At 43.8% G+C, this 12,630-nt stretch overlaps 2 protein-coding genes and 1 long non-coding RNA gene across 3 annotated transcripts; 1 reads left to right on the forward strand and 2 right to left on the reverse strand.

Annotated features, from left to right (window-relative positions):
• Positions 1-446: 446 nt before the first annotated feature.
• Positions 447-4,221, reverse strand: kptn (kaptin (actin binding protein)). Its single transcript, XM_029173256.2, has 12 exons — positions 3,741-4,221; positions 3,584-3,666; positions 3,416-3,500; positions 3,286-3,340; positions 3,022-3,100; positions 2,673-2,746; positions 2,275-2,381; positions 1,836-1,925; positions 1,679-1,742; positions 1,461-1,596; positions 1,092-1,265; positions 447-726 (listed from the first exon to the last, which is right to left on the reverse strand). Exons 1-12 carry the CDS (start codon positions 4,219-4,221, stop codon positions 562-564), a joined length of 1,593 nt encoding a protein of 530 aa, XP_029029089.1. The 3' UTR covers positions 447-561.
• A 3,424-nt stretch (positions 4,222-7,645) lies between these two features.
• LOC129602958 (uncharacterized) lies at positions 7,646-8,410 on the reverse strand. The gene is made up of 2 exons (XR_008692459.1): positions 8,269-8,410; positions 7,646-7,889 (listed from the first exon to the last, which is right to left on the reverse strand). It is a non-coding gene; the product is annotated as an uncharacterized LOC129602958 (long non-coding RNA).
• Positions 8,248-10,472, forward strand: crx (cone-rod homeobox). The gene is made up of 3 exons (XM_029173576.3): positions 8,248-8,589; positions 9,150-9,301; positions 9,381-10,472. The coding sequence occupies exons 1-3, from the start codon at positions 8,493-8,495 to the stop codon at positions 10,023-10,025; spliced, it is 894 nt and encodes a 297-aa protein (XP_029029409.1). The 5' UTR covers positions 8,248-8,492; the 3' UTR covers positions 10,026-10,472.
• The last annotated feature ends 2,158 nt before the right edge of the window (positions 10,473-12,630 follow it).

Raw genomic sequence — 12,630 nt, forward strand, 5'->3', positions numbered from 1 at the left:
AAATATTTGGTGCTCTATAATATTTTTAAACTTTACCCGAAACCTACGTTTAGTTTGGATTTGTTTACTTCCTCTTCTTTAATTCTTTTCCTTCCTCGGTCTTAAAATAGTTCACTTCAGGTAAAGGATAGGACCTTTATGATTATGTAACAGCAGTCTGGTCTCGAGTTCACCTTTATTATTATTATTATTCATAACTAAATAATAGAGCAATACAGGTCTGAAACGTCGACATTCAATCAACTGAATACTAATTGAAATAAAATCAGCAACTGTTTTAACAATGAAACTAATCTAAAATGCTGAAAAAGCTTGTATAGAATTGTATGTCCATATATATATATATATATATATGTAAGAGTGACTAAATAAAACATCCAGGAAGCGACACATTCATTGAAACCAAGCACGCAAAGAAGAACACAAATCAACCAAACAAAAACCAATAGTGTGCGATGTGCCGTTTAATACCTGTATCTGCTGTATGCCACCATGTTAAAGCTCATCCTCTAACACATGAGCAGCTCTGTATAAGCAAACAAACCAAGTACACAGCGCTCCTTAATCTGATGAACCCTGAGCTGAAAACTCTTGTTTTTGAGCTGGAGCGTCTTTCTCCTCCGCGTCCTGAGCTTTGTCTGTCTCCAACTCCAAGACAGCCGTCAGTGCTGAAACCCTCTGGAGGAGCCTCTCCAGAACCAAATCAGCAGATACAGTAAGACTATGCTGCAAAGATAGAGAAGGGTGAGATAAATGCACAGTATGTAAGTCGGATGTAAGAGACAGCTGGATTTGTCTATCGGGAAAACATCAGCTATATCTAACACTTTTAAAATGAATCAGCAGTTTTATTATACTTCAGAGTCACAAGTAAGAAACACTCTTGTACACTTCTACCACTTCTCCTGAAATGTCTGCTGGTGGCCACTAGATGGTGTAATTTCCCGGATACTTGTATTTTCCTTCCACAGCCTAAATACAATTTTAAATCTAACATTAATAATGTATTAACGTTAATAATAATGTGTGACACGCACACCACTGAAGCAGAAGAGCCTCCTCTCAGAAGAGGCTCATTGATTCTTGCAAACCTGTAAGATGTGCAGTCCCTTTAGTGTAAGTACAGCCAGCTCCCTCAAACCATCTCCAGTCAGGTCTAAATAGATGACTGACAGCACGGGACTCTTGAAGCTCCGCCTCCACTGCAGCTCGATCTGGCTGCCTAAGCCGCTGCCTGCTGCTTGGAATTTATAACACAGAAGTTCCTGCATAGAAAAACAGGTAACACTGAACCCCACCACATTATGAAAGTTTGGTCACATCTGTCATTGTTGACTTGTAAATATTTAAGAAAACAGATGCTAAACATGATGATGAACACAGGCATTGTGGTGCACTTTGACCCCTAACACACAGATATATTCATGTGTTACATACAAATGCAGCTTTATTGGTCTGACCTGTCCATACGTTCCCAACAGCACCTCCTTCTGCCCATCAAAGTCCAGGTCAATGACGAGAGCACACAGCACTGCGTCCCACTGGTCGCTCTCTGGGAGGCACATGGAGCGAGACAAACCACAATCCTGGACGTCTCTGAAACAGCAAGGACACACAAATAAAAACACTGCTTGGCATCACCTTAAAAGCAACCAAGAAAGTCTAACACACGTGTGACCTGTAAACAACCGCCATCTCAATAGTGCTGGTCACCAGGAGGTTGTAGCCTTCCGTTGCCTCCTCTGAAAAAAGCAAAGAGCTATTGTTGAGATTCACTGCACATTTTAAATGAACAAAGTGAAAAAGAAGCAGCAGACAGCCGAGCAGCAACATACTTTTCTCCCCACTGCAATGGCTCGTCAGAGGGAACAGCAGAACTGTGGAGATGGGACTGTCAAACTGCACCCGCCAGCTCTGCAGCACCTCTGATTCAAAACAACAAAGCACAGGTAAGTACAGGATAAAATAGACAGATAGTGATAGTGTTTCTGTTGTTAATTACTGGACAAAGAATGATAAGAACCTGCAGCCACCTCTGCAGATGAGTGATAAGTGTGAAATGTTGCAGCTGAAATTATCATATCTATAGACCTGTTAATTAACCTCCTGCTTCAGTGAAGCCAAAAACAACTTTAACATATTTATCTGTGAGTCCAGTGGCCTCATGTCATTTTAAGAATAGCTCTCTGTAAAATGGATCAAAGGACCAAGTATCCAGACTCAGCATGAAGAATGTGACAGAGGGGGGGTGCTGTTGCTGTTGGCTCCACTCACCTCGCCCAGTCTGCGTCACCAAAGCCAGTCCAACGCAGCCATTCTGACAGCCGAATGCTGAGAGGCGCCGGCCCCCGGCGATGCTCAGCATGTCCAACCACAGCACACTGTGTGGACACACCAGTCACACGTTAGGTTACAGGATGTTGTTTCTTCACTGACAGACACAATTTCTACATTAGTGATCTCCTATGTCTGCTGTCTTTACTCTCGTTGTTTTGTGGTATTGCCCAAGAATCCTTGAAACTCTTACCTTCGCTGCTCACCCCGTTTGGAATAGTTTCAATTTGTAATGAAAATTTATATTTTTTTGTCAAGGTTACTGGAAAAAAAATTGTTTAAATCAAAAATAAACTCAATGTGTTAAGCCAGAGGTTGACGTTGTTTCAAAGACTAACTTGCTGGGCAGCTGCTGCAGTTCAGGAAAGAGTCTCTCCACCGGCTGCTCCTCAAACTGGTGGAGGGAAGCGTTCTGTTGGTAACACAAGAGTCAGGTTGAATAATGTGCTGATGTCTGAATTATAAATAATGCTTATTACTTAAATTTAATCTCTTATAAGTAAGGGCTTCATGCGGCCACTTTTCTTCATTAATCTTCAGTTGAACAGTAAGGAGTCATGAGTCAACTCTCAGGCCTAAATAAATAATGAATGCATCTTTTGTAGTTTTCCATGTCGCTTGTCTGGTGTCAAAGCAATTCTACTTCTTAAATATAAAGAAAGGAAAGGATCAAATTTGTGATCTGACCTCCTTGTAGAGGTGAATCCTCTGGTCGTGGCCACTCAGCAGAAACACGGTCTCACTGCCTCCCTCGTCAAACTGCACTCTTAAGAGGGACATGGATGTCAGCAGTTATCACTTAATTTAAGCATAAAATACTAAACTCAGAGTATTATGAATACATTAAACTCACTTGGAACCTTGACTAATTACTGTAACTACTTCAAACTCTCTACATGCCAGTGATTAGCGTTTTGTCTCTCCTGGGCTCCCGTAGGAACTCTGACTCACTCTGCGTGGTACAGCTGGAAGGGCGTGAACTGCAGCTCCAGATTCAAACAGCTTTCTGTAGGGAAGAGAGGCTCATATCAGCGCGGGAAACATCTGTTAAAGTGACAGCTATGCACATCTGGAAACTCACGCGCAATAGAGTCCAGGTTGAACTCTGAGCCAGGCTCATAGTCGCAGTAGATGTTGAGGAATGGAGTGGCTTTGTCACCAGAGTCCTGGAGGAGTCCGTGACAGGAAGCATTTCAACACCAGAACTAGTGTGTACATGATTTCTACTGAGTTTTATTCTAATACATACCTTGATGAAGGTGATGCCCACCACCAGGCCTTTATTGGGAGGAGACTTGTTGAAGGCATCGATTGACACAATCTCTGCATCAACTGCACAAAGAACAAGAACAACGTGCTGCAGCACAATCTTCAAGAACGGAAATGATCCATTTAGCCGTCGGTACCTGGTATGTAGGTGAACTGGACCTCTTTGGCCACAGGCCGGGTTTTCTGCTGCAGCTCCTGGTAGCGGAAACACACCACCTTCCCTTTGAGAGTGGCCGCCAGCAGCTCCTGCTCCCCGGCCTGACACAGCCCGTAGATGTTGCTCTGCGACGGGAAGCGGCTGAAGCTGTCCTCCACGAAGGGATACGACTCCCGGAGCATCCTGCAGAAGAAGACGAGGAAGCGGCTGTTCAGACGAGAGGACAGGCGTGTGCTTTCAGAGGCCGAGGCTGTGGTCCAACTCTGGAAGGAGCCGCCATGAACCTGACAGAGGACAGACGAGTGATTAAGGTTGGTCTGAGCTACGCGCTGCCAACACTGTATGTAATAACCGAGGCAGCACTGGCGATCATGTTTGAAGACATAAAGTGAAAGATCAAAACATCCGGGTAAGGGGATGGTGCGTTTGGGTTTATCGGATGTTTTGATTTCATGGATCATGAGCGACGCAGCGAGGCGACTATTTTTTGTTGGCTAACAATTATCTAAAATAAAAAATAAAAAATCTTGTTTGTTTTCTTTTTTTAAATAATGGTTTAATTTTACTTTTCTGCTCGAGTGAAAAGGGATCAATAAAAATACCTTAGTGTTGATTAATTCCTATTGCGTTTCACTGTGACGTAATTAACTTAATTTCTGTTATAACATTGTCACTTCCCCTGATATTAGCTGCTTTTGACTTGTAACTTCACACGTTTTCGGCTTGCCGAGGTTCAAAAATGCAGCGCGCGGATTTTCTACTTCATGCCATAAATTGATGACAGATTCAACACACTATGAGGACACGGCTGCCATCTAGCGGTTAAAATGCGTTACTCCAACCGCCACTTCTACAACTTGTTCTCAAATTTGATTTTGTTTATTTTTTCACATTTATGTCCTTCATTAATGCATTGTATTTATACACATTCATTTATACAAATCTATGATGTGAATAAATAACCTTATATATGATTCATTCACCTGAAACTAATCCCGAATTGATCAACTGATGCATCTAAAATACAACACATTTCTTCAGCAGGGCCACGCATTACTGGTCGAGTAAACATTACTGAGCACCTGGGCTCAATTCCAGAATCGCTCAAATGTCTTTCCTGTTCTACCAATGTCCGAATGGGTTCTCTCGTGGTTCTGGCTTCTTAAATTCTCTATATGTGTGCTCCACCTCTCATCCAAAGGGCAGCTGAGATAGACTCTTATGAGGATAAAGCTGCTGAAGATGAGTGAGTTTCTTCATTAGTAACTCAATGTCTGAAAGCCTTGTAATTGTCTCACACACTTTTATAATAACTTTTAGAAGAGTCTTACACTACACCAATAAGTGATATTATAATATATTATAATACTTGACATTTGCTCAGTGTCCTACTGAAAAGAATGTTCTTCACTGCTGCTGTGAAAGTGATAAAATGAGGACTTCAAACCAGAGGATGTGGGACTGAGCTTGACCTTATGTTACAACAACAACAAGCCGCAGATTTAAGGTGCATGTGTTACTGCTGCACATCCAGAGGGATGTGTTTCTGAGGTGAAGCAGATGGAGGTGAGGTCCTGAGAGCGAGTTGCTGCTCCACATTACAGTGACGCTTCACAGGTGGCATTGTGCTGCACCCCCACTTCTCCTAATACCACCTGCTAATCCACCTCCAGGATTAATGTCCACTGTAATCACTCATCCTCCACACTGACAGGCCTCACCTCACCCTGCAACTCCTGACTCATTACACACACACACACACACACACACACACACACACACACACACACACACACACACACACACACACACACACACACACACACACACTCCATCATTTTACAGATGTCTTTGTTCTGTTACTTCCTTCAGCTTCATATAGTTATTTAATAATTACATTTCATGCATGCTACTTTATCCATAATATAATTAATAATATTTTTTACTTTGCCATGTTTATTTGTTATAAGAGTAATCTTTTCATCATGGACTACATCCAGTTTAGCTCAACCAGCAATAAATGGTGTGAATTTACTTTCAGCAGGTAGAGTTTGCAGAGTTGTCCACAGTAAAGGAAGGTGTGTGGGAACATGATAAGAAAAATCTGGAATGAATGTAAAATGAATGTTATCCCTAAGTACAGGTGGGTGTAAAGAGGAGGTAAAGGCAAACCGTTAACATCTTACAATATATTAAACATAGGAGTAATTCAGGAGCAGTGACCTCCAGAAGTCTTAAAATCCTTTGTATTTCTTAATATTTCCCATTAACTGTCAGGTTCTGACCCTCTGAACTATCATGACCACTACAAATGTCTTTGTATTTCAGATCGCATTATTATGTTCCTACACCATCACTGCAGTCGATTATCCTCCTTTAAACGTTACAACCAAAGACCCAAACATGTTAGTGAAACATGAGTCCAGGTCACAGTGAGCTTTATGGCGATTCAGCAGGTACAAGGTGTAAACGCTCACTAGTCACACGTCACAAGTCTGAATCTCACACCTATGAAATCGATGCTTGGTTTATTTGACGTGTGTGTGTGTGTGTGTGTGTGTGTGTGTGTGTGTGTGTGTGTGTGTTCGTGTGTGTGTGTGTGTGTGTGTCAGCATGACGCTCCAACTGGCTGGTGGGGGGGGGTGGCAGCCTGTGCTGAGCTGCTGGTGGCACCTGGTTTGCAAAGAGGGATTATTGTGTGTGTGTGTGTATGTGTGTGTGTGTGTGTGTGTGTGTGCGTGCAGTGAGTGATTGGGCCTGACAGCAGCCTCTGTATTGCTGGCTGCCTCGTAGATTTAGCCGACCTGTTTTAGACACTTTAATCTGGATTAACTGCAGCAGTGTGTCAGTGGGGACGAACACTACCCCCCCCCCCCCCCCACCCCCCCCACCCCCCCGCACACACACACACACCCTTTGCCCCTTCACCTGCTTCTTGTCCCTCTGTGTACCTACTCCCTCCCTCCCTCTCTGTCCACCTGACTTACTTGGTCCTTTTCTTGTTTCTTTCCAGGCCGCCGTCGATCAGCGTTAGTTTGAACACAAACTCTGTCCCTGAAATAAAGCACTTGTTTGCATCATTCAGAGGTGTCCCTATATGAGTCCAGCTTTAGAGGGGGAGGGCAGTCATGCAGGGATTACAGCAGCTCAGGCCTCTTTCCTACTCCCCTATTTGCTGTTGCAGCTTTAGGATGAGCTGTTCCACTATTGTCATCAAGAGAATGTACTGGACAGTGTTCACATGACATTTAAGATCTTATTTTCTATCAGAAATAGAGCAACAAATACTTCCTAACCTACATTTCAAGCAGTGTTATTACAGACGTATGTGACTATTACGTTACTTCAGTTTAATTCATGGACCTAAATGTGAACTGATATGAAAACAAAACAGTCTTTAAATAAACTCAACAAGAGGTGAAAGTGTGTGAAACAGTCATAATTTGAATTAAAGAGGCAGGAACAGCTTTTCAAAGGCAGCATTGTACAAAGGGTTAAATGGGTTTCCAGTGAAAATACTAACACCAGTGTCCAGGAAAACAAAGTGTAGCTGCAGGAATCCTGAGCTCCGTGGAAAAGTCATATGTCCACTTCTCTCCTCTCAATGCTCACAAGCCTCGTTCCATTTCATTCTTTTCTTCTTGTCTCCACCCTCAATAGTTTCTCATTTCGTTTCATCTACAGTATTTCTCCTCATTGCAACCTGGCTCCTCCACGTCCTCTGCTGTGTGGCTGGAGTTCTCTGCAGCTCCCGTTCCAGCAGATCCACCACTGAACGGATTGCTCTGTCTTTCCTCCCTTTATCTGGAGATAAGAGACTTACTTTTCAGATAAAGCATATTATGATAAATCAAATGAGCTTTGTTGGTTTTGTGCCTGTGTGTGTGTGTGTGTGTGTGTGTGTGTGTGTGTGTGTGTGTGTGTGTGTGTGTGTTTGTGTGTGTGTGTGTGTGTGTGTGTGTGTGTGTGTGTGTGTGTGTGTGTGTGTGTGTGTGTGTGTGTGTGTGTGTGTGTGTGTTTCCATGCAGCAGTTTGAGAGATGAATGTAATCTGTCAATTATGAGTGAATTTATGAACTGAAGCAGATGCACCAGGTTAATTCACTGAAGAAGGAAGAAAGACCGGGCAACTGAAAAAAGAAAGAGAGAGCAAAATGACAATGGAACCGGCAATTACATAAAAAAACATCTAAAAACTAGTTCAAATAATATATATTTATAAAAATATTTAACAAAATTATGCCAATTTATTATTATTATTATTGCTTGATCTTTAATTGAATTTATTTATTTACTAGATTTTTTTACATAAAAAAACAGACTTTTTGTTAATAAAATTTGTAACCTGCGCAGTAGGTGTGTGTGTGTGTGTGTGTGTGTGTGTGTGTGTGTGTGTGTGTGTGTGTGTGTGTGTGTGTGTGTGTGTGATGGGAGGGGTTTAGTGAAGCCATTAGGTCCCTCTAATTAGCAGCGTCTGCCGGACACGGACTCAGTGTTGGAGCCACTCACCAGGGCGCGAGGCATCCAGTCCGGGTCGCTTCACCTGTGTCATGACTTCACTGCGTGAACTGTGACTTGCAGCGGTTCAAATGCTCATTGCGGTGCGGTGCGTTGTGTTGCTCAGCTGACGGACACGCTCTTCTTCGGTGAACTCTGCGTAACCGCTTGGAGCCGACGCGCCGGAGCTGTGAGGGTGGTGTCAGTTGTGTCCGAGCTGCACGTCCGCTGGAACGATGATGTCCTACATAAAGCAACCTCATTACACCATGAACGGCTTAAATCTGCCTGGTCCTGGGATGGACGTGCTCCACACGACTGTCGCGTACCCGTGTAAGTGTAAAAAACATTTTCTTTTAACTTACTTTACTTTTGGAGTTTCAGGTGTTTGCGTCGCCTCCGCCGTGCGTAAAAACGCGCAGGTCCATGCGTAACCAACGGAACAAGAAACCAGTTGGTTTCATAAAAAGCCCTGCACTGAAATAAGAAGTTGTATAATAGTGATCAGATGGTAAAATGTAATATATTACATAATTGGGACCGAAAACAGGATGAGCTTCATGGTCACGTTACGTGTACGTGTTTTGATACGCAAATAATCTCTGCTCCTTTATGAGTTTCTTGTTGACTTAAATTCACTTTTATATGTTTCGGACATTTACTTATATGACTCAGACATGTTAAATGTTCTGTTCCTGTGGTTTGACGCACTCGCTCGTACGCGCTCAGAAACCAATGCACCGCGGGAACGCGCTGCGCAGCGATGAGAGAGTATGACATTAACTATGCAAACGGTAGTTCAGTTAATAAAAACACGTTTCTGGGAAGCTACACAAACTATTTGTGTTCTTATTATAATAACCCAGTGAATAATGGTCGCTGCGTGTTTGCAGCCACTCCTCGGAAGCAGCGCAGAGAGCGCACGACCTTCACCAGGACGCAGCTGGACATCCTGGAGGCGCTCTTCTCCAAAACGCGCTACCCGGACATCTTCATGAGGGAGGAGGTGGCCCTGAAGATCAACCTGCCTGAGTCCCGGGTGCAGGTACGCATCTAAAGCCCCACCGGTCCACGCACAGCTTAAAGCAGCTGGTTTGCAGCTAAAGCTTGGGCTTCATTTTCAGGTTTGGTTCAAGAACCGTCGTGCCAAGTGTCGCCAACAGCAGCAGCAGAGCAGCGGCCAGTCCAAACCCCGGCCTCCCAAGAAGAAGGCCTCTCCCGTGCAGGAGCCCAGCGCCCCCGACCCGCTTCCGCTTCCCAACCCGTCCAGCTCCTACAGCCCCTCCCCCGCCCAGTCCGGGCCCACGCTGGCGCAGAGCTCCGGCGCCGGGAACGCGGCCGTGTCCATCTGGAGCCCGGCCATCTCGCCCCTGCCCGACCCCCTGGCCTCCTCCTCGGCCCCCTGCATGCAGCGGCCCTCGCCCTACCCCATGAGCTACGGCCAGCCGTCGGCCTACGCTCAGGGCTACGCCAGCACCACCTCCTACTTCACCGGCCTGGACTGCAGCGCCTACCTGTCGCCCATGCACTCGCAGCTGTCGGCCACCGGGGGCGCTCTCAGCCCCATCACCGTGCCCTCCATGGGGGGCTCCCTGAGCCAGTCCCCGGCCTCGCTGTCCTCGCAGGGCTACAGCACGGCCTCCTCCCTGGGCTTCACCTCTGTAGACTGCCTGGACTACAAGGACCAGCAGGCCTGGAAACTGGGCTTCACCACCATGGACTGTCTGGACCACAAGGACCAAAACTCCTGGAAGTTCCAGGTCCTCTAGAAAGCGAGAAGCTGTCGTCTGTGAGTGTGAAGGACTCGGTGTCGTTCCACGACATCAGAGACGAGGGGACGGTGACTGCGAGAGACTGACAAACAAAGTTACAATAAACTACGCTGTGACACAGCTTCACAACAACACGTGTTCATGTTGTTTAAACCTGCATTACTGTTTAGTGGAGCTGAGCTGCTTTAACACAAAAGGGGTTTTCAACTATTTTAGGCCACTTCCTGTTTCAGGGTTTACTTGTCTGAATTTATTTATTATTGTTTTATGCTACTTGTGTAGAATACATCGAGCGTCTGTGTTCCAGTGTTAGCCTTCAGTATTATCACCCTAAGTTGTTTTCTAAGCAGTTAGATTCAGTTTGAGTTGTGTGACATATTAAAGTGATTTGTTCTTCACACGTGTGTGCGGTTCTTGGAATAAATGATAAATGTTTTGTTTCGACTTTGTCTTTGTTTGTGTTTTTAAGCGTTGTTGGACGCTGCTGATCCGATGTGAAGCCAGCATGAAGATTGTGCGGTGCAACGAGGTCTGGATCCATGTTTGTCATGTGGCCTACATGGCTGCCACTGGCCCACGTTGGTTATTTTAGCTCATCTGATTCTGGGAGTGTCCCAATCCTCTTAGTGTCCCCTCAGCAATGCCCTAAGTGAATTAGTCGGGATTATTGCCCCGTCTCCGCTGTCTCTCTCAGTCTCTCACCTCTCTTCCTCTCTTACCTTTCCTGATCTCCTCTCTTCATTCCTCATCTTTTCTGCATTTGCATCCTTGCTTACCTCTACTTCCACCTGTTTCTTTGCTTTGTCTTTTGTTTTTTTGCCCTAAAGCATCACATCCAAAGCCGTTCATGGCTGCTGATTTCCTCTTCCAGCTGTTTGAAAACGTGCAGCTTCTGCAGCACCTCAGTGTTCCCTTTCTTTCAGCTGCTCATGGAGCTCAGCCACTGCTGCACCAATCTCCCTAGTTCCTCTGACAACTTGATAATCCTCACATGACCTCATTTCTGCCGCGCAATCGTAACAATGACATCAAAAATACAAGCATTCTTTACTAAAATGTATATTTCTATGGTTGAATAGGTTCTTATTTACTGCCTTTCCTGAATCTAGCAAACACATTTGAATATATTTTTATTATACACATTTGAGTGTGGTTTAAATTTAATTTGAAAAATACATGTATGACAGTTTATTATTAGTTACTATGAAACTATCTAACAGAAAGAGTTAAAATAAGTATAAATTTAGTTTAAGTAATTTATCCTTCATGATACTTTAGGAAGTATCTTTCTGAACAATGTGAGGGTTTTCTGATGTAATTTCCTGTTTTAAAAACACACTAACAGCTGATGATGGGTAAACTGGTAGTCAGAAACATTTAAAAGCATTTTTCTACATTCAGCACTGACCTAATCCCGCTCTGCTCCCCTTTAATCCTGTTGCGCTCCCTGTTCCTGGTGTGATTGGTTAATCCCTGCGTCTCCGTGCCCTGATTGGTCAACCTCTCTTGGAGGGTGCAGTGCACTTGTAATCTTCTCCCTCAGCAGAGAGTTTCAGACAGACATTTGCGCTGTAATCCGAGGGAGGAGCAGATGTGGTGGGGGATGGGCGGCGCCGAGCAGACCTTGAGAAAGGTGACCACAGGAGAACACGCGGCACATGGACCTGTCAGGCTGCTCTCACAAATGCACAGTACAGAAGTGCAATCACTGCTTGGAATCATCCTCACACGTTCCTGTGTGACAACAGAAATTGACGAAGAAAACAATATTGATTCACACTATCAGTACAGTATTAATAGTTTTTATTAGTAGATGTAATATCTCAATTTGGTTTCAACTTTCATACATTCATGTGTAAGCATTGTCATAACAAACAAAACAAATCATTTCTAAATTATAGCTGCTTAGTACTGTAATGTAATTCAATGAAGAATGCTGTATTTCATCTTCTATTGGGCATATAACGCCAGAACACTAACAGGAGTAGCAATAGCCTCAGAAGTAACTGAAGTATTTAAGGTTTTACTATGAAGAGTTTCTGTTATAGCCAAAATGAAAATTAACTCCAGATTATAACTTTGGAAAAAAATATCATTCGTAACAAGTCACTAGTTAAGAGGTGATTTATCTGGTACCAACTCTCTCCGCTAGAGGGCGCAAGGTTTGTTTGATGACGCGTTTTCAGATCATTATTTCATAAAAGCCAAGTGTTACCTGTAATCGTGGGTCATATATAAAACCACGGTTAGGGGCGCACTTTATTATCAATATTAATTTGTTTATTTATGTATTTAATGCATAATGAAAATAATACACACAATACCAACGGAGCTTCTACCGCATGTAAAAGAAACAGTCTAATGATGTTGATGATGAGCAACTACTTATCCACTAGATGGTGCTCAAGTATCTTCAAGGATATTCTAGCATCCATTCCACAGGCTGATCAGAAAAGCAGACAGGTTAATTAATGCAGATGATGGGCAACAGATTTTTTACTTATTATTTATGTGTCAGATTTGTCATCCAGATCATGGGTCTGTGGGTCTCACTGACAAACACAGTGACAGCTTTCTTTAGAAACACACAGTGCATAGTCAC

Source organism: Betta splendens, chromosome 14, assembly GCF_900634795.4.
Source record: "Betta splendens chromosome 14, fBetSpl5.4, whole genome shotgun sequence".
Lineage (NCBI taxonomy): Eukaryota > Metazoa > Chordata > Actinopteri > Anabantiformes > Osphronemidae > Betta > Betta splendens.

Bases quoted from the DNA above. Each gene is read 5' to 3' on its own strand.
- kptn (XM_029173256.2), bottom strand. From the start codon at position 4,221: ATGATCCATGAAATCAAAACATCCGATAAACCCAAACGCACCATCCCC. The intron at 2,382-2,672 runs GTTAGTCTTTGA...GTGTCCACACAG, and splicing joins CTGCAGCAGCTGCCCAGCAA to TGTGCTGTGGTTGGACATGC. The intron at 1,266-1,460 runs GTCAGACCAATA...TTTTCTATGCAG, and splicing joins TGTTGGGAACGTATGGACAG to GAACTTCTGTGTTATAAATT.
- crx (XM_029173576.3), top strand. From the start codon at position 8,493: ATGATGTCCTACATAAAGCAACCTCATTACACCATGAACGGCTTAAAT. The intron at 8,590-9,149 runs GTAAGTGTAAAA...GCGTGTTTGCAG, and splicing joins CACGACTGTCGCGTACCCGT to CCACTCCTCGGAAGCAGCGC. The intron at 9,302-9,380 runs GTACGCATCTAA...CTTCATTTTCAG, and splicing joins TGCCTGAGTCCCGGGTGCAG to GTTTGGTTCAAGAACCGTCG.